This window comes from Amblyomma mixtum, chromosome 8 (genome assembly GCF_055824585.1).
Source record: "Amblyomma mixtum isolate Tamu chromosome 8, ASM5582458v1, whole genome shotgun sequence".
NCBI classification, from domain to species: domain Eukaryota; kingdom Metazoa; phylum Arthropoda; class Arachnida; order Ixodida; family Ixodidae; genus Amblyomma; species Amblyomma mixtum.
This window is the reverse complement of record NC_143019.1, coordinates 56,557,585-56,585,281: the sequence shown is the minus strand read 5'-3', so window position 1 is coordinate 56,585,281 and position 27,697 is coordinate 56,557,585. Positions and strand designations below refer to the sequence as shown.

General features: G+C 44.2%; 3 protein-coding genes across 10 annotated transcripts in view; 2 read left to right on the top strand and 1 right to left on the bottom strand.

Annotated features, from left to right (window-relative positions):
* Cog2 (conserved oligomeric Golgi complex subunit 2) overlaps window positions 1-11,924 on the top strand; it is a 17,718-nt gene extending 5,794 nt beyond the window's left edge. The window contains exons 8-16 of the mRNA XM_089558153.1: window positions 902-1,017; window positions 1,418-1,684; window positions 2,767-2,828; window positions 4,315-4,628; window positions 5,647-5,722; window positions 6,973-7,118; window positions 9,665-9,801; window positions 10,969-11,137; window positions 11,544-11,924. Of these exons, the coding sequence (XP_089414279.1) occupies window positions 902-1,017; window positions 1,418-1,684; window positions 2,767-2,828; window positions 4,315-4,628; window positions 5,647-5,722; window positions 6,973-7,118; window positions 9,665-9,801; window positions 10,969-11,137; window positions 11,544-11,636 (1,380 nt within the window). The 3' untranslated portion in view covers window positions 11,637-11,924. The remainder of the gene's footprint in view (window positions 1-901; window positions 1,018-1,417; window positions 1,685-2,766; window positions 2,829-4,314; window positions 4,629-5,646; window positions 5,723-6,972; window positions 7,119-9,664; window positions 9,802-10,968; window positions 11,138-11,543) is intronic.
* On the bottom strand, window positions 10,737-13,297 carry Saysd1 (SAYSVFN motif domain containing 1). Its single transcript, XM_089558166.1, has 2 exons — window positions 12,843-13,297; window positions 10,737-12,741 (listed from the first exon to the last, which is right to left on the bottom strand). Exons 1-2 carry the CDS (start codon window positions 12,990-12,992, stop codon window positions 12,352-12,354), a joined length of 540 nt encoding a protein of 179 aa, XP_089414292.1. The 5' UTR covers window positions 12,993-13,297; the 3' UTR covers window positions 10,737-12,351.
* Pcmt (Protein-L-isoaspartate (D-aspartate) O-methyltransferase) lies at window positions 13,223-27,697 on the top strand. Of its 8 annotated transcripts, none has more exons than XM_089558156.1 (9): window positions 13,223-13,410; window positions 13,578-13,706; window positions 13,805-13,941; window positions 15,872-15,976; window positions 17,508-17,628; window positions 20,037-20,122; window positions 22,005-22,177; window positions 24,017-24,087; window positions 26,441-27,697. In XM_089558156.1, the coding sequence occupies exons 2-9, from the start codon at window positions 13,595-13,597 to the stop codon at window positions 26,530-26,532; spliced, it is 897 nt and encodes a 298-aa protein (XP_089414282.1). In that variant the 5' UTR covers window positions 13,223-13,410; window positions 13,578-13,594; the 3' UTR covers window positions 26,533-27,697. The 8 variants fall into 8 exon arrangements, with proteins under 8 accessions (XP_089414282.1, XP_089414283.1, XP_089414288.1 ...); XM_089558162.1 differs by lacking the exon at window positions 24,017-24,087 and adding an exon at window positions 25,140-25,192 and having other exon boundaries at window positions 13,224-13,410; window positions 22,005-22,182; XM_089558161.1 differs by having other exon boundaries at window positions 13,224-13,410; window positions 22,005-22,182.

Below are 27,697 nucleotides of genomic sequence, written 5' to 3'. Positions count from 1 at the left end.
TGGAGACACCTAGAATTATCTCACCTTTGTTTCGCTCAAAGATGCCGCCTCAAAATCAGATTGCTCAAGTTGCAGCACCTTCTGAAACCAATGCAGTAATTAGCAAGCTAGCTGAAATGTTAGTACAGAGAAACCTCGATGTAACGAACCTACATGTAGTGAATTCCGCGATGTTACATAGTTTCTGACTTCCCCAACCTCGCTTTCATTGAAGCATGTGTATCGTGAATGAAGTTGTTGCGGCGGTTGATCTTGATGTAGCGGATTCGCAATGCCGACTGCATTAGGTAATGCTGCCTTGCTTGAAATTTGGTTGAACCATACATGTTTGATTGCTATAGAACGAACTGCCATGAAAGGAACGTCTAATATCGCAACGAGCAAACACTGCAGTTTGACGCGCAGCATGAATCTTCACAAACAGAGGCCTACCAGGATCTGCACCGCATATTTACCTGCGCTACCCAGCCATTTTCAAATGCGGACATGCCTATGAGCCATTCCTATTGTGTATGGCTCGTCATCAATGAGTTGCTGATTGAAGAATGGACCCTTTACATGGAGTGATGAGTCACACTAGCTGCTTGCTGAAGCTGAACACTACAAGCTGAACATGAAAGGTCATGTTTCATTCACAGATGGTACTATGGTTTAATTCCAGCCTGATATACTACAGCATCCACAGTGCATGCCTAGAAGCATGAATACAGGGGGCCAGTACGAGGTTGTTGAAAAATAAGAGCCGGATTTGAGAGCTAATTTCAATGTGCCCTTTAATTCAAACGATTCAAACTGGTCTTGCGTGTCCAGACTGAAATGAATTTTTAAAGATTTGTTGCGCATCATAGCGTTTCCTCAATTGAGAGCAATCGCTTCAAGTAACTGATGAATTCTTGTCCAGATGGTGACCGAGAGAGTGGTTCAGGAGGTTGGGCTGGATGGCGTCTACAACCAGGTCATGATGTTCGTCAGTACTCGGTGTCAAACACTTCTTGACCTCACTCTGGGGGCTGCCAGGTTTGTGATGTTCTCCACTGCTTCGCTTCTTTTCATTTGCCTGCCACACACTGCTTTGCATTTTTCTCTGCCTGATAGTGCAGGGAGGCAGCATGTTTTTTTACCTGCTCGCTCTGTTTTGGCTATTTTGCTTTTCTTTTTTGCTCTTTGTTTATCATAAACGAACTGTGTAATCATCGTAAATTGTTTTCGCATTATTTTTGAAAGCATATCACCGAGGTACTTTATGTAGAAGACAGCTAATGATGTTGATGATGGTAAAACATACAGTGGTGCTGGAAACACTTGTTGTGCCATGATCGTGACTCCCTAACGAACAATGTGGAAGATAACAGAATGACTTTTGCTTCCCAAAACTAGTGTATGACCTCTTTTCCCCTTTTCTCGATGTCTCGAACAGTGTCGCAGATTCAAGCGCCAGTGGGTACGCGTTCCTGGAGCGCGCGATCCTGCCCCAGCTGGTCCAGATGCTGGAGGACCGGCTGCCCTGGGTGTTTGGCGCGGGTGATCCGGACTCCTTCCAGCAGCGCTTTGCGGCCAGCCTTGCGTTCCTCGAGCGGCTCGAACGCCTCTGCCACAATGTCTCCCAGGTGGAGAACCTGCGGGCCCAGCCATGTTACGTGCGCTTCCTGTCCAAGTGGAACCTCGCCATCTACTTTCAGATCAGGTATGCACGCACTGACACCTTGAAGCGTGTTTCGATATTTTTCAAGCTTTGCAAGCATGCCGCCGCGGTGGCTCAGTGGTTAAGGTGCTCGGCTGCTGACCCAAAAGACGCGGGTTCGATCCCGGCCGCGGCGGCTGGAATTTCTTTGGAGGAGAAATTCTAGAGGCCCGTGTACTGTGCGATGTCAGTGGACGTTAAAGAACCCCAGGTGGTCGAAATTTCCGGAGCCCTTCACTACGGCGTCTCTTATAGCCTTAGTTGCTTTGGGACGTTAAACCCCATAAAGCAAAGCAAGCAAGCTTTGCAAGCTGTTTGCAAGCTGTTTGCAAGCTGTTTGCAAGCTGTTTGCAAGCTGTTTGCAAGCTGTTTGCTTTGCCACATAAAGAGGCAGCTAAGAACTTGCTGAGTGGTTGCAGCAACTGTGGCATTTTGTGGCTTGGTGTGAGCCCACAGGTTTAATTTGCGGCCATGATTGTCATATTTTACTAGTTTAAATAGTAAATATAAAACACTCATGCATTGTGCCTTTGGCACCTGTTAGGGAACCTCAGGTGTGGTCAAAATTGCTGCAGGTATGGTAAATAAATCCAGAGCCTCGCTACGGCATGCCTTTCAACTTAGAACTTAATTGCCCTCTACGAGTTCAAGTTATTGAGTGTGGATTGTACTGTTAAATTGGGAAGCTTAATGCCTAGTTATATAAACAGAGTTGCATGCCAAAGCACTTGCGTGTTGCTAGTGTTTCTGAGCACTTGTACAAAATGCGTAGTATAAAAAAAAAAAAGCAACTTGTACACAAATCCTACCGCATGTATCAATTTTTTTAAAGCTTTTTTTGTCTCATGAATGAGCCCAAAACTTAAATAATTTCATGTTTGACTGGCAATCATCACGTTTGATGGAGAGTTGATATCAACACAGCATCAATCACAAACATTCCCAATGTGAAGCATCTTTATGAGATGATTTCGAGAGTCATGATGCTATGTGTTGACAAACAGTGTTAAGTTTATTTTGACGTTGAGTTTTGATGAAGTGTTTCAAGTTGCATGCTTTTTTTCTGTTGAACGTTTTTGCATTAGGTTCCAGGAGATAGCTGCTCAGCTGGAAACTGCCCTAATCCAGCCGTCACAGCGTAGCAAAGGTAGGAAAAGCAAGTCATCGCCATCAAAGCTCTAATGTAAAAGCATCAGTATATGCCAACTTTAAGTTCCTGTGGTTGCCCATTGTCTTACATGTGGGACGCCGTTGAAATGTCCTAGTAGTTACTTTTGATAAGTTAGTGCAGGAAGGCATTTTCCGAAAGTTGCGTCTTTGGTGTCTATATCTGTGTATCAGCTATTGAAGTGTAATTGAAGGTATTCGCTGAAGTGAAATTTTAAGATTTCATGAAGAGAATCATTGTAACTGTTTCCTTATTAGAAACCTGTTCGACGCAGCTCAGTTGAACTTGACAGGTTAAACTTAAATTCTGTAGCTTTTATACATGATAGCATACAAACAGCAGCGTATACCTGTAGCCAAAATTCTAACAGAAAAGATAATAAGCAATTCACAGCTGTATTATTCAATTAGTTTGTTGACCCATAATTGTGGCGGTGCCCTTAAGAAATGTAATTCATATTATATGCAGACATAATTGCTTAAATCCGTTTCGGTGAAAGTTTTACAGTGCAGCCTGCCAGTTTGATATATTGGTTGCAAAATGATGTGCACAAGAAGTAGCCAATTTTATGTCCTGCACAAAAATGACTGCTTATTTTGAATTGTCCTTGGCTGAAAAGCATGATGCGATATAACCTGAATTATGGGACCTCTTGTTGAATAACCCGATTTGCGCCCGCATTCTAGCCGGAAAAATATCGCCCGATTTTTACCCCCCCCCCCCCCCTTGAGTTCCAGAAAACTCAAAACCCGAAAATGAAGGGCCCTTTTTATTCATCATTAATATGTGAGAGCCATTAAAGGTGCACTGAAGAGGAATCTGAACTCTTCTTTTTGCCGCGGAAACTCGATCTACACGTTCCAAGCATTCTTATAAACTTCGACTTATTGCTCTGTATGGTCGTTTTCCGTAATTAAATCGAATTAACGTCCGGCTCCCGCCTTTATTTTTTGAATTCTCCCCATACGGTGGGCGGAGTCGACCAACGCGTGGAGTGCCTTTCAGCCAGCTCCATGGAGGCTTTGCTTTCTCTTTATTTTGTTTTTTAGGTTTCCATGAATAAATAGTTTCATTCGCAGATAACATAGCCACAGAATAAGCCCGCAGAAATAAAAATGTGCGCAGACTATTTGCCTCTACGGATTACTACGTATTACTCCGCTGGTGGCAGAGCGGCAAGCCGCCACGGGACTGGGTGAAAGGCACTCCACGCGTTGGTCGACTCTGCCCACCGTACGGGGAGAATTAAAAAAAAAAAGGCGGGAGCTGGACGTTAATTCGATTTAATTAGGGAAATCGGCCACACACGACAATATATCAAGGTTTCTAAGAATGCTCGGAACGTGCAGATTGAGTTCCCGTGGCGAAAAGACGAGTTCAGATTCCTCTTCACTGCACCTTTAATCAGGTGCTAAGATGAGCATGCAGAGTTCACATGGTGAGCCATAACACGTGGACCGTGCAGGTGACGAGTTCTTCCTGCTCTGTCACGAGATGCTGTGGGGCGCACTGCGGCGCTGTTGGGACGAGGACGTCTTCCTGCCGCCCCTGTCGCACCGGTTCTGGAAGCTGACCCTGCAGCTGCTGGCTCGGCACCGGGGCTGGCTGCAGCAGTACGTGGCTCGGACAACCGGCGCCCGAGAGGAACCGGCGCCGGCACCCGAGGCCGGAGACAGTGAGGACAGCATGTCCTGTGATGCATCGCTCGACCTCGCCAACCCGCAGGGAGCTGTCCTTCTTGTGATGCTTCACTGCGACACGCACAAGGCCGCTTCCATGGTGAGTTGAGGCTGCCTTTGGGAGAATGCCTGTCTGCCTTGCCGCTTAGATTAGGCGCGCACATGACGCTGACAGCCGTATCTACATGTGTCTAAATTTATGCTCCCAACTTTAATCTTTATGACTTGTGATTACTGTTCGTCCCCTCTTATGTAATGCCCCCTGGGGCCCTTAAGGGTAAATAAATGATGATGATAATGATGACGCCATGCTTTGCATTGTGTAATATTGAAGGAGGAGCAGATTCTCAGTAGCTGACATAGAACAAAGAGACCAAGCCTATCAATTTGCAATTAGAGTGCCTATTTATACTTGGAGGTCATATCACATACACATACATAGGCAAAATAGTTAACATAAGATAACACTTTGGACTATACACAAGGTTTCTTGTACTTGGTTCCACAGAACCCTTGGAGTGACTCAACCGCTACCCTCCCTATACCCTCCTTTCCTTTTTCTTTCAAAAGGAGCCTTATTTTATTTGCTGTACTCTTTATTTTGTTACATACTGTTTCATGACACAGTGAGAGCTCCTTTCAACATCTGTTGTCAGGGTCCAATTTTCTAAAGGCCCTGCAGACTACTAGTTTTACGTTGCCACTCCGAAGCTCTTTAGTGTATTTTCGATGGTTGTGGGGACTAACAGATGTTTACTATTCCTGTAGAGCTTGCCTGAGTTCTGGTAGATTTGCTTCTTGACTTTAGTTTTCATCTACAGTAGACCCCAGATATATCGAACTCACATACATCAAATCATTATTTATATCTAACTGTTGATACCTAACTATCTAGCTGTGGCGCGCTGCTAGCATGGGTACACAGATATGGGCTACAGATAAGCTTATCTGCTGCCATGTTTTATATATTGATATGGCGAACTATTTCGCTATCCCATTCGAGTTCGATATATCTGGGATCGACTGTATTTGGCTATCTAGGTATTTGTTTTTGCAGTCTTGAAATAGTGAGGCTTGGCCCAGTTGTTTAGAGACCACCTGTCCATTTTTGTTTGTAGCTGGGGTCCCTCCTTACAGACACGGTGCAGCCCAGATTGCAACAGACAGGCTTCACAGAATTTCAGCTGTTGCAAGGTAAGACATGACTCTGCTTTATATCCTCAGGTTTCCTGGGAACCTTTATCATTTGCTTTATAAGATCTGTTAGAGTGGAGAAGACATGAGGGCATTTTACACATTGTTTAGCCATGATGTGGTGCTGTTAAATCATTTCTCAACTGGTCACCGTTAAAAAGATTGGTAACTGGCAATCGATGAGCAGACTCATCTTAGTTCAGGTCTCGTTGAGTTCTGCGACTTACCCGGCGAGGGTAAGCACTGGTGAATTGTTTCCTTACATCATTGTTACTTTATGCACTAGCTCACACTAATTGCCAAACTCACTAACTCAGAGGCTCACTTACCTTTGAATTTGCAGTCCCCCAATTCAAGGAAACAACTACCTATCTATAATTAGGTCATTGGTCAAAATAGCAACTTTCACTTTAATTAGCTGTTCCTGCCCATGCACGAGTACACAGAAACACCTTTTAAGATGGAAGACTTTAATGCCTCATCGTTGTAAGCAGAAGCTGTCGACAGAAATGTCACGCTTTTCAATTGGTCGAAATGGTCGTGACATCACAGTGCGCTATAATTTCAAACGGGGCCAATTGTACTATGGCTACTAGCCATGCAACCAATTAAAGGGATGGTATAGTGATGCTCCAAGTAAGTGAGATTGAGTTTAGTTAGTTGCTTAATTAACTAATTAGTCTAATTAACCTTTCTAGTCATACCAGATAAATAAATAAAATCGAGTAGGAAATTGGTCGAGTTGGGGAATCGAACTAGGTTCTCTGGAGTGTGAGACACGCACGTTAACCACTCCACCATCAGCTCGATGGCTTGGAATGAACAAAGGCGTCTAGTGAATACAGTGTCTTTGTTCACTCCCATCTTCCTCCCTTTCCTTACAGCGAGGTTCAGGTGTCCACTGAGATATGAGAGACAGATACATTTCCTTTCCTCAAAAACCAGTTTACCGATGAGCAAGGCATAGAACCGAACATGCGATGGGGTTCTGTGGACTCCCTGGCAGCGTTGCAACATGCTGTCGCGTCCCACTCTTAGAGGTGAAGCTTAACGCCATCAGTGACTCAAGCAGCAACACCACGCTTAAGGCTTCCGCCTCAGCGCACTTTAGGTCAACAAAGTGCCCCCTGAATTTTTTTATGCCTGATCTGTGAGCATGGGCTGTAAACTATCCATTCCTTGTATTTCACGTGATAGATTTTAGAGGTTGGCACGTCATACCTTTTTTTATCTCTCTGCGATTCCAACAGAAGGGCTGGATGAGTGCTCGCAGCTTCTCACCGGTCTGGGGCCCAGCATATCTGCCCGCCTGGTGTCTGACGTTGCCAGGGCCTGCTCTGTGCAGCTCAAGATGGTCTCCGACATTCCGCGACTCTACCGCAGGACCAACCGAGAGGTCAGTTGTAGATATTATTCATTACCGTTGCAGTCGCATTCAGGAAGATGTGGCGAATGTCAGCCCAAAATGCAGGATTTCGGTTTCTTGTAGTTTATAGCTAACTTTCCGGTAGCTCTGAGGAAAGTTACGAGTTGAAATTATTGGTGTACCTTTGGACCCTGTATTTTCTCAGGCCCTTGTGCTCACGCCTCTCTGTGGATAATCAGCAGATTCTTAACTCACTCTTGAGTGTCTCGTCTTGTGTATCAGAGCATGAGCTGCTTAACATGCACTTCTTTATTGGAAATCTGAATCCACGAACTTGTAGGCAGTAAGAACTTTCGCAGCTCTGCTGCTGTTACAACGTACGAGCGCAGAGTATGCTGTGCATTGACTGTGGAGTCCTGAGCAAATGCCCTCTTTGCCACCACTGTAATCTAAATGCCACCTAGGGATAGAAACCCGACTTTTAAGGACAGGATGAATAGATGCCATTTGGAGTTGATTTCAAACGTACAGGTTTACGTGCACAAGTGTAGTCTTGGAAATAAAACAGGAGATTGCCATTTCTTTTTTGGCATAGTTATGTTTATTAAGCACCTACTTATGTAGTGGCGTGTGTGAATATCTGTGCATTTTGTTAGATTAACATACCCTGCTTCACCTTCAAGTGCTTCTAAAATGGAAACACAGCACGGCGCATCATAATTTTGGCTGTGCAGTGTAACAGCACTAGTGAGATATGAAAAGTGCTTGCTATCAGTCTTAGGGGGGGAGCCTGGCCTTGAAAAAAAAATTATATTAATGGAGTCACAGTTAAGGAATCTTCAGGGAATATGTATTTTTGTGTGCCGATTCTAAATATGTCATTTATTTCATGTAAAATAATTCCTTGAACACTTATGTAATTTTTATGCATGTATTTTGGGAAGAGCTTTGAAAAATATTTATTGCACAAAACTTGCTGAAATGTATGCCATTGGGTTCTCTTGACACCAAGGAATGCAATAAGGGTGAAATTGTCTTCCTGCCTATCATAGAACTTAAGTTATAGGGTTTTGAAGTTGTCGCTTCTGAAATGAGAAGAAAAATGTGTATTCCTGTTTCTGAAGTGGCAGCTTCAGTACCCCATAACTCAAGTTGTATGATAGCCAGGATGATAATTTTACCCTTATTGCATTCCTTGGTGTCAAGAGAATCCAATGGCATGCATTTCAGCAAGTTTCGTGCAATAAATTTTTTTCACAGCTCTTCCCAAAATACTAGCATAGAAAGTGCATAAGTGCTCAAGGAATTGTTTTACATGAAATTAAATGACATATTTAGAATCAGCACACAAAAATACATATTCCCTGAAGATTTCTTAACTGTGACTACATTAATAAAATTTTCTTTTCAAGACCAGGCTCCCCCCTTAAGCTGAATGTGTATCATGATGTGGCAGTGCAGTTTTTGATGTGGTAGCCTTAGGAGGGCCATGAAGGTGAAAACTGTACGCCACCTGTCCCCCTCTCCTCCTTTCCACTTGTAGGGGAGAGGAGGGAGGTGCCTGACAAAGAATAACTGAACAAATTTGAAAATGGTTAAGAAACTTATACCCCTGTCAAGCGGGCAAGTTAAGTGCACTTACAGAGAGTGTACTTCGCTGTAAGTACACTTTGCCGCATCTAAACGACGCAAGTGAGTGTCACTCGCGGAAGAGTGCACTTCGCTGGGAGTGCGTTCACAGACCACACTTTGCTGGCCGAGTGCGTAGCCTCGACGCCAGTGATTCCAATGGTACCAAAATTTATAGTGCATAAAAAATACTTACAACTTTATCTTACGTGCTATAACACTGCTTTCAGAAAAAGTTTGTTGGTTATAGCTACAGCGAAGCAACAAAACAAGTAAACGTGATCAGATGCAACATCGCTGCCTTCCGCCATCTTGTTTGTTGTCAAAATTCTGGATAGTCTTGGCTGGTCTTGGCTTTTCTTCTGTGTATTTTCATTTTGTTTTCATCGTTAAAAACTGTTGAATCTCGTTTTATTTGCACTATCACGTTAAGCAATCAGATATTATGAGTCTTTATTTCTTTTCCATCGTCCTGTTCAGAAATTCCGCTCATTTTCTGTCGGCATTTTTTTTTTACTACGAGTGCACTTTGCTTTCCCGTTTAGCACTGCGTAGCCCAAAGTGTCACTCGGGATGCCGAAGCGCACTCCCCGTAAGTGCACTTAACTTGTGCGCTTGACAGGGGTATTACTCAGACATGAGGCCTACATGCTAAACATACAGCCCCCTGAAGAAACCGGTAGTGGTATGAAGGCTCACCGCGATCTGTCAGTGTGACACATTTTGCGTAGTTGCATATTCAGAACTGGAGTGGAATCAGAATTGAATAGAAATTGGGGAGTGAAAGGCAACGAACTCAATATTGGAACAGGATCAGAACTGGCGACTGAAAGAAGAATGTTATCGCATTTCCTCTGCATTAGTCCAGTTGATCGCCCGTAAATTTTTATTTCCTCTCGCAGGCTGGTCGTAAAAATTTTCTCGTCCTTTCAATCGTTATCTTGCAGATGCCATCCAAGCCGTCTGGTTATGTCCAGCAGATCCTTATGCCACTGGCAAGCTTGAAAGATCTGGCCGTGCAGAATTCCAGCCTGAAGTGGGACCCCAAATGGACCACATCAGTCCTTGAAGAGGTCACAAGACAGTGAGTTCTGGCTATTTGCGCTACTTGTCCCATTACAAGACGGACTTGTGTGGACATGCTGCACATACTAGCACAGTAAATTCAGTGTGGAGAGTGAAATATACTTGTGTGAGCAAACTTGAAGTCATTACATAACTTGTCTTCTTTGAATAATGGAGAACTTATTGCCAACCTGAGATACGTGATGCACTTTAATGGTGGCTGTTCATCAGAAAGATGGTATGTGTAGTACTAGTTAGTCCATTGTTTAGGGGGAATCTCCTATGGTGGAGTATGTTGGTAAAAGGGAGTAAAAGAGAATGCCCCATGGTGGAGTATGTTGGTAAAAGGGAGTAAAAGAGAATCCCCCATGGTGGACTATATCGGTAAAAGGGAGTAAAGGAGAATCCCCCATAATGGAGTATATTGGTAATAAGGAAGTAATTACTTGTTAGCATCCACCAAAGAGGAACCATACAGCTACAAAGGAAAGCTGTACAGCTTTCTCAGAATCTTTTCAGTTTTTTTGTAGCCATATAGCTTCGCTTAGGGGGGATTCCCCTAAAAACTGGACTAACACAATTCCCTCTTCAAGTTTTTGATCAACTTGTTCATGCTTTACTATCCACTGGCCGTTCTGATTAGCCAAGTTTGTAGAGCAACTGACCCAGACAGGCGGTAGTCCCCAGACCAGAGCGAATTTTTCTTTAGCTGCAAAGATTCTGTGAAATCTGCATATCTTTCCTTTGTAGCCGTATGGCTGCTCTTGGGTGGATGCTAACGAGTAATTACTCTCTTATTATATATCTATAGTTGGTGCAGCTTTTATTATATATGAGGTCTGTTGTAGTGCTTGATATGAATTTCAGTGTATTTACATAGTTGACCGATCATGGCACCATATCTGAAGTACAACATGAAGAATCATTGCTTCATAGCATTGGAACATGAAATCTACTCTGCGCAGTGCTAGTAAGAGTTTGTTTTAGTTGTTTTATATGATCCCTAACCCTATGCACATGTACATTAAGCATAAGCACAGCTGGTTCTGCATAGTTTATGTTGTGAACGCAGAGATTCGTTGCCGCAGTTTATGAGACAGAAAACTTAACATTGCTGTCACTAAAATGCCCTCATGTCTTGACCAGGAAAATTTCCAATGCTTATTTCAATTTCCTTTCATACCAGGTACATGACTGTGACAAAGGATGTGCTTGTATCAGTGAAGAAAATGGAAGACAGCTTGAAGAGGCTCAAGCGAGCTCGGGACCGAACACCACTGCCAGAAGGGGCTGCGTCAGATGACGATAAAATCCGCCTCCAGCTCTACATCGATGTGGAGCACTTTGGCATCAAGGTGAATAGTCTCATCTGCACTATGTTTCCTCAAGGCTTACTCTGTAATTGCAGTCATAGTAGGCATCATCAGCTGAATCACATCCACAGTCTGACATGGTTGCGTTCCTATCTTGAACTAGTTTTGAGTGGGGGCAAGTGGCACCAGCTGGGCTGATTGGTACCTTACAGCTTGCAGAATGCAAAAGGAACACACAAGACAAGGCCCTACACTGTTCTATAAGAACAGTGTAGAACAGTGTAGGGCCCTACACTGTTCTAGGTAGCAGCTCCATTCAGATAGTAAATGCTGTCCATTGTACTTTGCATCCATTTTAACATTTTGGTCACCAGTATCAAAAATCAACCTGTACACCATAGTAATCCATTTTGGAGTAGCAACAAGATATTTTTATCTCTCTCAACAGGTGGAAGAACTCGGCACGCCGAAATCAAAAGTTCCAAGCTACGGAGCTCTCATGGAGATAGTGGAAGCAGCCAGAAGTTCCCCAGCCTTGTGATGGCTACGACGTGACCGTTGACACTTTTCCCAGTGACTGCACCAATCCAGCAACGAATTAACGGGACTGTGATCACTGGCATGCAAAAGTATCAGTCTAGGGTGCCTTTCTCCGAGAAGGCTTGTGTAAATACTGGTGGCGCTGTACATTTCTGTAGAATACTGTGGCTTGTATTACTGCTGAGCATGTGTTTTTTTTTTTTTTTTTTGCATCACACTGCGTCCGGTTATATAATGGGTATTATTGGCCCATGCATATGAAAATAAAGTGAAAGTTCGAAAAATGGTTTGATTCGGGCATATTTACGAAGATTTAACTTCCAGACTGCTTGTTTTGGAATAATACATCGCACTTCCTCCTCATTTATTTGTTTCTCGTGATGTTCGGGGCTATACTGCAACTACTTCCAACAGTCGTCATTAATCGACTGCCCCAGCTACACCTAGCAAGGTACGGCAGCTTTGCTTACAAGTGTACATTAACATGCAAATCAGCGCATATGTAAATAGACAGTTGAACATGAAGTGTCACGGCAGTAACACAGGCCCACATCTGACATATACTTGCCGGTGAAAACGGAGATGTGTTTATAAGGCTGAAAGTGCAAGCAGCAAGCACAGCACGACAAAAAAAAAGAAAGGGGGGAACGGGGACGTGCCGTAGGTTCAAGCAAAACATTGCGCACCGGATAAGAAATCCACGCTTCGGTCCTTCGTCAGTGCAGGGGCAGAATACCCATTGTCAATTGCCGCTCCAAATCCTGCGCTGTCAAGGACCCGTCAATGGCCTCCACGTTCGGATTGAACACCGAGTAGGCACTAAGCTCGCCGCGCACGCGCGGCCTCTTCCGGAAGTTCGTGAACATCACGTAGAACACGCTGACCACAAAGAACACGGCGCCGAACTCGAGCACCACGAAGAGCGTCATCAAGAGGCACCACAGGGTCAGTTTGGCCGCAAACGTAGCCACGTCGAGCTTGGTCCAACGCGTACAAGATTCCTCATCCACCACAGGTTCGTCCGTAATCATTATGCGAGAAGTTGACGAAGCCATCGGGGTTTCGGTCACGGCACGCTTCCTTCGAAGCTTGGTCAAGCTGTCTTGCTGAAAAAGAAAATTTGAAAGAGTGTCAAAACGGTTTGACAAACGTATTTGTTGACATCGAACATATGGGTTTCGCGACATTAGACGAACAGGCACCTCACCGTGTTTTCGATGACGCGATCAGTCGTGTTCTCAGATTGAATTGCTGACTCAGTAGGATCTGAGAGTCCAGGTCGCTTTTCGTTGGATTCCTTCTGTTTTTCTCTGAGACGCGCTCGAAATTTAGCTAGTTCTTCTTCCATACTTTCCATTTTCGCGAGCTGCTCATGCTGGCAGCTCGTTCGATCGCCCAGCTGTTACTTCACAATGTTGCCGGCTCTTGTTTCGTTTGTTTCCCATTCTAGTTGTCTTCATATTTTACTCGCTCTAATCGCAACTCCATCTTTTCGTGCGCCTTTGGGCGAATTGGTGCTTGACATTAAACGCATGACGCTCAATTTTCTTGCGAATCAAGAATAGTATAATTTTGTTTTTATGTTGAGTCCTTGCTCTGCAAAGGGCAAGTAGGACGACTCGATCTCGCAAGCCCCCAAATATGCCCTAGCGAAAACGCGCAGTAGCAGCAGTGATGTCGGTGCGTTCGATGGCGTAATACAGACGCGTTTGAAGCTCGCGAGGCGCGCTTCGGGCCTTCATCGGTCGGCCTCGTCAGGAATAAGCGTCTACCAGGCAAGTTTTTGCGCTGCTGTTTCGGTGGGGCGCCTAAATTCGCGATTGTGTGCAACCCCTGTTGCTTCCTGTCCACGGCTCTTCTAGGAGCCGACACCCGAATTCACAGTACCGGCCGTCACATACGGGCCATGTGAGTTGACACCCTGTTTTCTAACTTCCTTCAGGTGGAAACCTACAGTAGATGCTGTTCAGAGGTGTCTTTGGAGTTTTCCTAACGTCTTGTTTTGCCACATTTACAATGGCGTGGAGGTCACACGGCAAAAACAACCTCGATTTGGTGCGCAACCTGAAGCGTAAGTACTGCACCTACCTGCCAGCATCGGGCAGTGGTCTCGCTTCGTGCGGGATTTTAACGCCGTGCTAGACTTAATTGCGTGCTTGCGCTCTGCAGAGAATGGTATCATCAGGAGCCACAGGGTAGAGCAGGTAATGAGCAGCGTTGACAGAGGAAAGTACTGCCCCAACAACCCCTACATGGACTCTCCGCAGAGCATCGGATACGCTGTCACAATCAGCGCACCGCACATGGTATGGCCCCGTTAACTCAGCACAGCCATTGCATTTAAGGAGAAAATGGTTTACGAAGTGTAATTTCGGTTACCAGTTAGAGATGCGTGCGGGTCTGTTGATCTGTGTCGATGTGTGCATGCATGGTCACATTTCAGTGTGCGTGCATTGTTTTTAAGTTTTGCTACCCTGAGAAATTTGGTCTAAGCCAAGAAGAGCCGACTGCGTTGACATGCTTAACACTTCAGACCATGGTTTAAGCTCTAGTTTGGTTTGGTTTATGGGGTTTAACGTCCCAAAGCGACTAAGGCTATGAGAGACGCCGTAGTGAAGGGCTCCGGAAATTTCGACCACCTGGGGTTCTTTAACGTGCGCTGACATCGCACAGTACACGGGCCTCTAGAATTTCTCCTCCAAAGAAATTCAACCGCCGCGGCCGGGATCGAACCCGCGTCTTTCGGGTCAGCAGCCGAGCACCATAACCACTGAGCCACCGCGGCGGCACCAAGTGTACTGGGTGTTTTACAACTAACAGCTACAGAAGTACCCATCCAGAGTGTCAGTTCCTGAGGTGCGTTTATGTCAAATTTTCTAGACCTTTCCGAGATGAAATTTTGAGGCGTTTACAGTTTAGTGACAGTTTATTCGCTGTGAAGTGTGACCTATGGCTTCCGGGCCTGTGTGGGCTTGAGAGTTCTAGTGCATGTTTGCCATTGTCCAAGGAGCACACATTCTGGCACATCAGCGTAAACCATGGAAAGGTTCATAGTTTGCTTTTCTTGTGCAGTGTGCATTTTATTTTATGTAGTGGAGGGCTCCGGAAATTTCGACCACCTGGGGTTCTTTAACGTGCACTGACATCGCACAGTACACGGGCCTCTAGAATTTCTCCTCCAAAGAAATTCAACCGATCCCAGCCGCGGCGGTCGAATTTCTATGGACGCGAAATTCTGGAGGCCCGTGTACTGTGCGATGTCAGTGCAAGTTAAAGAACCCCAGGTGGTCGAAATTTCCGGAGCCCTCCACTACGGCGTCTCTCATAGCCTTCGTCGCTTTGGGACGTTAAACCCCGTAAACCAAACCAAACCTATGTCGAAAATGCTTCATTAGACAAAATCTTTTACTGATTCCCCATTACAGTGTGTTGAAAGGTTTGGTTGTCCTTAAACCGTTCGGTACTTTGGTTTTCAACTTTTTCTATTTATTTCTTGAGAGTAAAATTGTCATTAAATGTAGTTGACTATTTTTTCTGGCAGTCTGCTTTTATTGTATTTCCTCGTTTCTCCTTAAATTAATAAGATTGCTCTTGAAAATAAGGGGTCAGTTTTAAAGCATACTTTCTATAGCCTCAGCAGTAGGCATGAAAGAAAACTGCGTAGAAATGTGGTCTCTAGTTCACTTACTTCTTTAAAAACAATTTGCACATCACATCCATATGTGATTGAACTATCCCTATGTCCTTTCTGAGTCTCTTGGATTAATGTGACGCATTCTATAGTCGGATGCAACTTAAGTCTGCAGTGAAGCTCCTCCCACATTCAGCCTCCGCGCACAGAATTCCTCCACGACGAAAAAGTAGTCCGCTGGTTAAATGTTTCTTGTTACGTAAACAAGAAGCTTATGACAAGAAAAAAAAATTATGAGCTCTATTATTTTGATATGTGGATTGTTTGATATAGTCAAACATTAAAAAGCTGATTTCGTTTACAGTTGCGATTGGCCAGCGGAGTAATACAGGACGCCACGAACCGCGGCCCAGTGTTAGCAACTGCTGTTTTTTTAAGTTGTATCCTACTACAGGATTGTGTGCTTGGCTTTCGCCGTGCAGTCAAAGCTGGCTTCCGTTCGATGCGCATGTGCTGTGTGTTAATTACGCTTTCAATGGAAACGAATGAAACGGGTGTTAATATTTTCAGTCTGCATACCTGTTGCTTCTTCTCTGTTTGTACAGCATGCTCAAGCATTGGAGTCCCTTAAGGACCACCTCAAAGAAGGATCCAAGGCTCTTGATGTGGGCTCGGGGAGTGGCTACCTCACAGCTTGCATGGGACTCATGGTGAATCCTTTTCCATAGTTGTGCATGTTATGTGTTTTTTTTTGTTGCCTGTTGAATGTGTAATTATATACAGAAGATTGATGTAAAGCTACTGTTCTGGAGCGCTATGTGGTTTAATATGTGGAGTCCTAATTTTTGGGATCGTTTGCTCTTCATTTTAATAAGTGTTTTTACTTGAACAGTATTTTTGGCTGCTGTGCATTATGAGAACAAAAGCTTTGTTGTGAAATACAACAGTTTGTTTATTTAAGACAATCTAAGGGCATTGCAGTACGCTAAGAAATAAGACAGGAAAACGGATTAGCACAGCAGCTTAGAATCGGGGCTGAAAGAGAGTGATTGGTGCCTTAGGCCGTTGCCAATGTTTCAAATAGGCAACTTTTCTAAGAAGTCTGCTTCCCTTTTCAGTATGCAGAGGGTGTTGAACTATGTGTGTGAGAACCTAGTTAACATTCCTGAATTCCCATCATCTACTGTCATTCAAACACCCTTGTGAATAGTTTAGTTTGGAACCAGGGTAAGGCGCTACCATCCTTGTTTGGTGGGAGACAATGAATGACTGGCTAAAAGAACATGCCATGTGAAGCTGGTGGATTTTTTGTTAGCTGGCAGTCTCCATGTGCATCCTATGAATGCTTCTTCTGTATTGTCAAAAAATGCAATCTTTTCCAAATGTGTATGCAGACAGTGCAGTAAAACTAAGGTAGGGGCCCTAGCTGGTTACCAAGGTTACAGTTAGAAGCCAGTACGTGTGTTCAAACTTTGAGCTTCAGGTTTGAGTACGTAGGAAGACATTTCATCTTGGTAATGTGCGCTTTGTATTGTTAATTGCACCCTTGACAATGTACACCCTTCTACTCCCTTGACTTGAATTGCACCCTTGACAATGTACACCCTACTACTCCCTTGACTTGAATTACACCCTTGACAGTGTACACCCTACTACTCCCTTCACTTGAATTACACCCTTGACAGTGTACACCCTTCTACTCCCTTGACTTGAATTACACCCTTGATAATGTGAACAAAGGAGTCCAACCCATGGTGTTAGCAAGGGGTGCTGGTTGCTTGGGTGGACAGCATAGAGCTCGTTCGTTTTTTGTCACAGGAGTAACATGCTACTGGGAAGGACAGTTTGTCAGCTAAAGGTTATATATTTAAATGAAGTGGGCAGGAAGGCACAGTTGGTCACTCCAGCACTTAAATCTCGACAGGTGATCATCTAGTGCCCTTCCTTGAGTCTAGTTGAAGTGAATGAATGGAGAGCCCAGAATAATGCATTGATGTTAGACTTGAGAAAAAGGGATGTAGCTGCCATTAAAATGTACAGTCCTATGTTGGTGTGTGCTTCCAAACCCAGATCCTATATTTATTTATTGATACTGCATGCCAAAAACTGGCCCTAGAAGGGGGGCACTACAGTAAAAGGTGGGAGAATGCAAAACAACAATAAACATATATCAGCACGGTGTTTTCATTTTGAGGCCTGTCGGCTGACGTCAGCAATGTGTTGTGGCTTGTGTTTGCGCAGGTTGGCGAGACTGGCTTGGCCGTAGGCATTGACCACATTCCAGAGCTGGTCAATGAGTCGATTGCCAATATAGAGTCCGACCAACCTGATCTGATCAAGTCCAAACGGGTCAAGATGGTCGGTGCGTAGATGCTTGTTTATTGTGATCCGTGGCACTTGCTCTTTGTACAGATAACACTGTAATGGTAGATGCATCTTCTTGCTAAGAATTCTGCGTATGTAGTGATCACTCATGGTGGATTGCAGTGAAGAGTCCATCATTAAACAATAATTTAATTATAACATGGTTCTTTTCAACGTGGCTTTGGTTTTCAAAGCTGTGAGGCTGAGTGCTGTTCACAGTTGCATGACATCGCTAAAAAGGTGCTGAAATACTGCTAAGCATGCAAAATAGCTTAGTGTGGTGAGAATTCAGTACAGGAATACATGAATTCTAGCTAAAACAGGATTGAAGAATTGCACATTAAGATGCTCATCTTCTTCCAGACTACATAATTGGCGCCATTTACCAGTAGCATCATGCTGAGTTGCATGTAGCACTAAACACTTCAGATGAGAAAATCAGTACTGTTTCAAGGAAATGGATATTGGATCCTTTTTTTCACTCGTAGCAGTCTCTTTTATTTCAAGCAGAAAAATAAAAACTTAAATTTTTGTCAGTGCCAGTTTAACTCTATGTGTAAAAAAATTGTAGACTGTACTAGAGCCCCAAATGTATTGGCTTGTTTGTGCATTCCTTACTATCCTTGTGCCTCCTTGGGTGTTAGGGCAGCTTTTGTTGGTTCATTAAACGTAAGCCCTCTACATTTAGCCTGTTTTGTTGTGTGGTTGGCAACCAGAGCACACTTGCACATGTAATGATAGTTGTGCAGTGCAAAAAGACCAAGGGGCGGCACAAGAAGACACATGGCAACACAGTTCTTGTGTTGTCCCCTAGTTTTTCATGCAGCGTGAGTATTGTTACGAATACGCCAGTTAGGCCAAATTAGATCTTTATCAACTCATCTGTACGTCATCAGAGAAATGTAATAAAAGAAAGGTAGTGCATTAACATTTGATTGACGGAGCACCATAGCCTTTGGAGATGTGGCTTCAGGCCTGCTCTGGTACCTTCCAGCATGCTAGCGTTGCTGACAGGACAGAAGTCTCGAAAAGAGACACAAGGCAGTGCCAACATAATACAGAGCTTAACAAGGGCACTCATGTGAAAGTTTCATCTTGTGTGTGTGTGTGTTTTTCTTATACGCTTGGAATGATTGCAATGTAATTGCTGATGTGTCAGACACAGTGTCAAACTTGAGGGTGATAAGAACATAGCTCAAGCCGACCCCCGAAAATCGGTACACAGAGTGGAAACTGAGATCCAGACAATAACATTTATTAGAGGTTTTCGGCTGAGTGAAATTTGAGCAAAAGAATGTGAAAAGAATGTTCCTGCACACTTGTCTCTCTGCAGAACTTTAAGAAGGCACAAAAACTCGTCATTCCTTATTGTGATGTTTGTTCACTCCATTTAGAGATCTCAGAGCCATGCTTTGCCACCTCAGCTTCATTTACTTTGTAGGAGACAGTATGTGCACTTAAAGGGATACTGAACCAAACTTTTGGAGCTGCTCTTTTGCATGTAAACGAGAGCTTGACTGCTAAAATCGGTAAATATGACAAGCATTTTAGCGAAAAAGGCGGATAACACGCTTTTTTTCGCGATTTATTGCCGTATCGTTGCACCTGGCGGCCGCCTGTGGAAGCTGCGACTAGACGTCATTACACCCGCGTGCCTACCGTTCTCGCAGAAGCATGATTGCCATCGCTACTTGCGGCTTTTCCATGTCTGTCGTCTGCTCACGGCATACACAGATATGTCAAAATGTTAATCGATGCTGTCTACATACCATAACAGTATGCACGCTTACGTCCGCTAAATGCAGCTACTTTTTCCGGACCTTACGCCATTTCTAACATTCTCACTTTTAAAACAGAAGCCCGACGATGTTCAGACTGGTGGCGCCATCTGGTGGTTAGGAGGGGAAGCATTGTTGTCAACAAACCGACACCCGTCTTAGTCTAAAGGGTACAGAATCGTCACTCTAAATAAAAAATTAAGCAAATTTACTTCTCCTAAGTTTTTTTATGGGCAACAGGAGATGAAGCGAAAGACCGGTTGCCCGTTTATGGCCAGTGAACGCGCTGAAGAAGCCAGTAACAACGACGCAACCAGTCCGAAGCGAGGTTTCATGCATCGAAGGGCGCCGCCATATTTGTCGCCGCGGGAGGGTGCCATGACGTCACGCTCTTCACCTCGCGCCGGCCGGGAGGGCCTGGCGCGCGCTCATGAAACATCGAAAATAAAACCATCCGCTGAAAAATATGCGCAGTGACGACTAGATTTCGGTGTAATCACATTCTGAGAATCTGTTTTCAGCGTTTTTGTTTAATTTTCAGATTTTGCTTCAGTATCCCTTTAAGGGTTGAGATGTCATCATGAAGATTTGGCATTCTAATTGCTTCTTTCTTGCTTCTCCTCTGCAGTGGGAGATGGCCGTGAGGGATACGCTGAGGAGGCACCCTACGATGCTATCCACGTAGGGGCCGCAGCTCCGGACATGCCGAAAAAGGTCAGTGCTGTGTGTTGTACATCCACCATCTTTAACCTGCGCTTACTTCTAACTGCTTTAAGAAAAGATAAATCACCTGATATAGTCAAAGGCAATGTAAGTTTTGAGCCTATGTTTAGCCTATGCCTCAGAAAAAGCTAATGGACTATGCTTCTTGCGAGCACATACTCTCAAGAACAATCCAAGAATTATTAGGCCAGTTCATTTTGCTGCTTAATTATGCTGCATTGGGATAATGCTAGACTTCAAACCAGACTTTCATACCTACTTGTAATGCGCCCTAATACTGTTGAGCCATTGATTTACGTATTTCTTCTTGACGTTTTTTATCGCTGTCCTTATTTGTATTTTTATTTTTGCTATTTTGTGTATCATTTCATGCCTTTTCTTGTTGTTTCTGCCTTTTTTCTCTTTCGGAAATGTCTGTTTTTATTTCCTTATATCAATTTTATGAATATGCTTGCACTTTTAAGCATGAAATGCTTTTAGCTCCCGTTGTCAGCATTGTGGTGACGTCACGCCGAGACCGAGAGCCATCTTTTTTTTTGTGGCGTTTATCCCCATTTCTGTTTACCTTTTGTGTTTTACCCCTGAGGGCCCTTGAGGGTATCCTGAATAAAAGAAATAAATAAATAAAATCACCCTTGAAAAGCACAGCTACCAAAATATGCATGGTTTGATTCATGTAGTGGAGTTTGTAATAACTTTATGTGCCTTCATCACGTCTTTTTACCCAGCTTAGAAAATGTAAGGGCTTGTCAGTTAAAGAGCTTTGTGGATTCAAAATTCACTTCAAAGGCACCGGACTGCTTAAAAGAACGTCTTGCTGGGCAAGTTGCTAACTGTTCATCTTTGGTGACAGGCACGAAATAAGACAAAACACAAGGCAGAAAGACGGGACGAAGCGCCACTCACAACCAGTGAGTGGCGCTTCGTCTCGTCTTTCTACCTTGTATTCTGTCTTATTTCGCGCCTGTAACCAAAGATCACCGGACTGCTGTTTGGGGACCATTGAGTTAGAGCTTTGGGCTTGTCGGGGGCAAACGCTGGGAGACTGGTGGTCTGCAGCAACATGTCTGGCAATTATGAAAGCACCTCAGAGTGCCTTTCTTTTCTTCTTTCACCTCTCTTAAGGGGGGACACTGGTCTTGAAAAGAGAATTTTATTAATTTAGTCATAGTTATGACATTTTCAGGGCACATGTATTGTGGTGCGCTGATTCTAGATGTGTCGTTTAATTTCATGTAAAACAATTCCTTGAGCACTTATGCACTTTTTATGCAAGTATTTTGCGAAGAGTTTTGAAGAAACTTTGCTGCGGGAAACTCGCTGAAATGTATACCATTGGGTTCTCTTGACACCAAGGAATACAGTAAGGGTAAAATTATCATCCTGGCTCTCATAGAACTTGAGTTATAGGGTACTGAAGCTGCCACTTCAGAAACAGGAATACACACTTTCTTTCTCATTTCTGAAGCGACAACTTCAAAACTCTATAACTTAAGTTCTATGATGGGCAGGAAGACAATTTCACCCTTATTGTATTCCTTGGTGTCAAGAGAACCCAATGGCGTACATCTCAGCGAGTTTCCCGCTGCAAATTTCCTTCAAAACTCTTCGCAAAATACTAGCATAAAAAGTGCATAAGTGCTCCAGGAATTGTTTTACACGAAATTAAATGACATATTTAGAATCAGCGCACAAAAATACATATTACCTAATACATATAAGATTTCGTAACTGTGACTTTAGTAATGAAAATTTTTTTCTCAAGACCAGTGTCCCCCCTTAACTAGTTTGCAACTGCGTTGCATCAAGCACATGCTAACGCCGCATGCGGAGTTTAAGCCTGTCATGCTGGTGCGTTGGCGCCACCTTGCAGCTGGTGGAGCAGCTGAAGCCCGGTGGACGCCTCATCTGCCCCGTCGGACCGGCCGGCGCCAGCCAGACGCTGGAGCAGGTGGACAAGCTGCAGGACGGCACCGTGAAGCGTACCTCCCTCATGGGCGTTGTCTACGTGCCACTCACGGACAAGGAGTCCCAGTGGCCTGGAAGGTGGCGTCAGTGATCCTCGCCTCTCTCTCTCTCTCTCTCTGTCCGCGTGTGCGCTCTCTCTGTCTCTCTTTCTCGCTCTGTTTGTGTGTGCATGTGTGAAAGTACCTTTCGTTCCTGCCTCTAGTCAGGGTGTGCATTCACCTCCTTCCTACTTTTTCTTTCTTTCTTCTTCTCTCCTTGTTTCTCGCAGCAGGGTTGCGAAGAAGACGAGTGCCGTGTTCTGATAAGGTGCTACCTCTGTACCTATCATTGCACTTGTGTGTGTGCGGAGAGTGTGTTGCTACCTCTTGCGTCAGTCCTTTTGTGCACCCCTTTCCACTGGCTGCCACCCTTTGTGGCTTTGTTTGCACTGAGGCGATGAGCGTCAGCAGGGATTTGAAATAGAAGGTCATTATTGGCTGGCTCTTTGCTGGAAAAGGCTGTGAAAGAGGTGCAACGTGGTAACGTACGATTGGCCAAGAATCACGAGAATTACAGCTGCTAAACTGGGCCTGTCTTCTATCTTCGGCCATGCTAGTGGTGATTGGGAGAGAGGATAGAGAGTTGACGAAACGACAGCCAGTGACTTGATGGATAGTGGAATGCTGGTGCAGTAATAATGTTACGTGGTTCAGTGTTGGGAGTTGAGAGTTGTTGACTCTATTCGTCAACACCGGTTTGAGCAACACTCAAGGCAGGAGGAGAAGCATGTATTTCGTATATTTTCATGAAGGCACCCTGAGCTCATGCACCTTCTATGCCTCGGAAAAAGCAGCTCAAGGGCACAAGGCTGCAGGTATAAAGAACATGCTGCTGTACCTCACTTGACAGTCTTGTGTACTTACACCATGTGTTTCTCATTGCAAAACCATTGGGTCAAAATGTATACCACGATACCTGGCATGGGTCATTCCCAGTAAGCAGTGGGGCTGGGGAGTGGCTTTGTGTTGTTACAAAAAAAAAAGGTCTTTCCTCATGCCTTGTGAGACAAAGTGGCTGTGGGAGCTGTATTGTACCGTTTGTCGCACCGCATCTGACTTGACAGTAGTTGAAAGCAACATTACTCAAAAGTTGTGCAGCATATCATGGTCTAAAGAACTGAGACAGTGTACGCTTAACGACATCGCACGAATGCCATACCTATGGCAGTTGAAGCCGTAGCTGCTCCATTGAAAAAGCTTGCCAGTGAAGAAAACTGGAATGTCGATGCATACATGATTTGTGATAGGCTCCATGATTAATCATGTATTCCTTCAGAGAGGTATAAAAGCTGCAGTTTCTTTTAGCCCCTGCTTCTTTGAAGGGACACAGTGACTTCAGGCATTGTGTGTGTTTGCCTTGAGAAGCATGATTTGAGTTTCTCCAGGCTGTATTTTTGGTGTTTTGTGCATTTAATTCCTTTTTTTTTTATTTTCCTCGAGGAAAGCACCTTCCGTGAGGTTCTTTGTATTGTCTCTGTTCTCAGCACGGCTAGCGAAATTGTCGTAAGACCCATTGCACGATTTCTGTGTGGTAATCGTTGCCAGGGGAGGTGTCTCCTAAACTTAACTTGGTCATGTTGGCTTATCTCTTTAATGGCATGGGCCAAAAGTTGAGCCAACATGCTTAAGCTAAAATAATCAAAGAAACATGTGATCATTACATCCAGCTCTTTTGTTATGCAGAAGCAACACATTGGTTGCCATTACTTTTTTCATTTTCTTCATAAATGAAAGCTGCGGAGCTTGGCGTGAAAGCCCAGCAGTGTCAGGCATGATGGAATTTAATTGGTGACCTTTTAACGAGTAGTTAGCTCATACGTTTAGCATCAGCAGAGCCAAAGTGGAAACGAACAACGAGCACACTCTCTTACTGTCCCAGGGGCAATGGTCGCAAGCCATCCGGTTCGTTCGGGACGAAAACGCCTGCTTCGACCCCGAAGGATAAGATAAGCGCGTCCCCTTCTACTTGCCTGCACTCCGTGCCGTGCTTCTCTGCAACACTGGTCTTTTCTGCGGCTTTAATAAATCTTGTGCACTGAGACGCTTGGTCACACCATGTAGCTTTACTCAACTCTTATCTAGGTTGTAGCGCTTTGATTTTGTCATAGTGTTGACATGCATTGAGAAATTCGCAGATATTTTCTTTACTTGTTCACTTGGCTACCTTCTGGATGTCGCACGTGTGCAGAATGCTCTGAATGACTGTCATCCTCACATTACCCTACATATCTGGCCGTTTTACTATAGTTTCACTCTCCTGAGGCCACTTCGTTCTTGAAGAAATCACTTTTTTTTTTTTACACTTATCATATTTTTTTTCCCTGGGACAGCAGGGCTTGGTGCCATACTGATCATTCGGAAAGATTGGCGCATTTCTGGCATCCACTCGAGTACTGTGGAGATTTTGTGCTAACACTCTTTATCACTAACCGTATCCAGGTCACAGCTCAAGAACTTGTAAGGTAATCTCTCGTAAGAGATAAGCTTGCAGTGGGGACGTGGGGTGTACTTATTTGTGTGCGCTTTGTGCATGGCTGCACCGTAGAACAAGCTGGACGATCTCACTAACTTTGTATGCATCTAGCCTCAAGATCCTCCGTTCCACTCTCACTTAGCGCAGATATAGCATCGCGTGCGAAGGACAACACAGTGTGGAGTGGGCATGTGGATGACGCTGTAACGAGCTTTTGTGTAGAGGATGTCCTTAAAATTCGCACTAACCAACTGTGCTTGACATCATTGTTTGCTTGAAGATCAAGCTCTGTGAACATTCGTAGTAGGCTATGCCTTCTGTTTTGTCGTGCCTGTTTTGGCCCGAAACAGATTCTCCCGGTGATTTGAAGGTAGTAAAGTCATGTATCGTTTTGCAACGGTTCACAGTAAGCTGCCAGGCAAGGCCTGGTGCAGATCTTTGCTGAGTGTTCTGCTGTCGGCCAGTAGGGCTTTTCTGTCCGTTGTACGACTGACATTGGGAGCTGGCTTTGTCATGCATTGGTCTCCAGGGTTGTCTGCACCACGTTGTAAGAGCCGACTCCCGGTGGCCTGCTTCTTGCAGGTAAATGGCTGCGTTTGACCCCCGCACACAGCCGTGGGTCTTTTTTTTTTTTTTTCCCGTGTGCATGCCTAGTGCATCAGGACTAGACATTTGAGCGGAATTATCGAGCATGTCTCAACCAGTGGTGTTCTAGACTTGAGCCTCTTGTGCGTACGTACATGTTGTTGAGCTGTTTGTTGCAATCTGGCTTTTTCCAGCATATAGAAAGGTATGTTGCACATAACGTGGTGTTATGTTTTTTGGCCAAGTAAGTAGTCGTATATAGTTGGATTTCAGAGTGGCAAATGTAGTCGCGCATTTCCGGTTTTGCAGTGAATTGCAGACGCCCTAGAACAATTTTGCAAAAATTTGAAATTGTTGGCGTGCTTTGCAGCATGGGCTGTTCTCACCCCCTTTGTTCTTTTTTTTCTTTTCTTTTTGCATAAATGCTGGCCATTAGCACTTTCTTTGTGTGCATGAGGGTAGGCATATTCTGTTGGATCTTATGAAAACATGAGCATTCAGTCTTAGGCTTTGCCATCACTGTAATTGCTGTGGAGTGACAACTGAAAATACCGTTTAAGGGGTGTAGAGCTCGGATTAACTGTGTTGCCGGTATGTTTAAAATGAACGGCAGAAGACAGAAGAAAGATGTAAGGGCACAGTTCTTGTCTTTTTTTTTTTTTTTTCCTTTCTACCTTTGCATGGGAACTTTGGTTGCCAATTTTGTTGTGGCTGCCTGTGGAGCCAGCTTTTGACTTCGTGTTCCTTTCTTACTGAGTCGATCTAATTGTCTTGAACACTGTTTTGTTGTTTCCTTGTGTTCATGCTATTTCATTTGTGTGATCTCTTCGTGTTTGGGGTGCAAAGACTTTCTTTATTTGATGCAGAATGATGAGATGAAGGTTTTAAGATAAATTCAGGTGACGCAAGCTGATTGTTTTGTCTGTTGCTCAAAGCCAGCGTTAACTTAATTTCAACCGCAGTCTGTATATTCAAAATCTCGTACAAACTGGGATGTTGGGAGTCAAGGCAGAACTGCTTTTAAAACTGAAATAAAAAAAAAAGCAACAAACTTGCCAGCTTTCTTTAGATGTGTCTTTTAGTGCTCCATAAGCAGAGATTTCCTGTAAGAAAAGTGTTGCTGATATTTACGCTTTTCTGACGCTGTAGTCATTCGTGAGTTGTCTTGATGTCAACTATGTGTATCTGCGGTTGCAGATGAGTTGAAGTGTTGACAGGTTTCCTCCTTTTGGTTGTTTTTTACAGTGGCCGCGGTGATGAACTATAGGAGGCGGGTGGCAGAGCAGAAGCGCAAAGAGTCGTCGTCTCGCCAGACTGAGTCAGCCGACGAGACCTAGTCCCTTCTTATCCTCCAAGCGGCAGCTCGAACATGCAAGCAAGTGGTGATCACACATTTCGCTCCAGGTTGCCGGTGACACCTGACCTGGTTGAAACGCACCCCTCACCACCCTTGATTTTTTTTTCTCCTGGCCCCCCCACACGTGTGCTGACCGTTGACGTCGTATTTATGAACCTGACGTTTCCTCGCCAGCTTGATGTTGCTACACAGGAAGGACTGGAGGGCAATCCTTGAACTGTTGTGGTTGACGACGTTGTGGTGTTCGTGTGGCCGGGGGTTTTCTGAAGGGATGAAGAGAGTGTAAGCTATGGTGTGTTGTTTCCGTACCTCAAAGAATGCAAAAACGCAAACAGGCCTTGTCAATGCTTTTCACCTGTAGCAAACACTAGCTTTGATTTTTTTTTGTGTGTGTAAGCACATGCACTGGCCAGCTTACTTTTGGGGCAATATAAGGTGTGCTGTTTCAATAAACCTCTTGCTATGGGTTCCTTTTGACTGTTCTCAGTACATCTGTGTGATTTGAAATGCGTATATACTTTTGGACCGGTGGGGAAAAGCTGGGTGGATGCTTTAATGTTGTATGACTGAGCCTGGCATTAAGTGTAATGTGGCAAGAATGGTTCCAAGTAAGCGTGGAGTCTTGATTAGCATTCTTGTAGTTCTCTGTGATGCAGAGGACATTCTGTTTGTCCCCTTTGTGGTGTGGATTACATGCACTGCTCAATTTCTCTTTAGGAACAAACGAACAAAAAAAAGATTCTCTCTAAAACAGTGGAAAAGTTCTCTAGAAAGCTGTCACTGCTGAACGCAGTTGCCTTTTGAGACATAATGCACCTTAAATTGTTGAAATTTTCATAGGAAGCCTGCAGCATTGTTGGTGAGTCAATTTATTGCATGCTGAACACATGGAAATTGAAATGATTAGAAATGCTGAGATCTGAAGTTAAGTGATGAGCTAACTGAATCTTGACACTTGTTTGCATTTGTTTAAACTTAGTGTGGTTTATTTATGATGTTATCTTGCTTTTGAAGCTTTCTTCAAAGTAACTGTTGTTTTCATCTCACTGTGTGAGTGAATGTTTGGGAGCCAGAGCTGTGCACTGAATGGTCTGAAGTGAAAGTTTTTTGCTGATCTGTCAAATAAACTGTCAGTGTTACCCGCA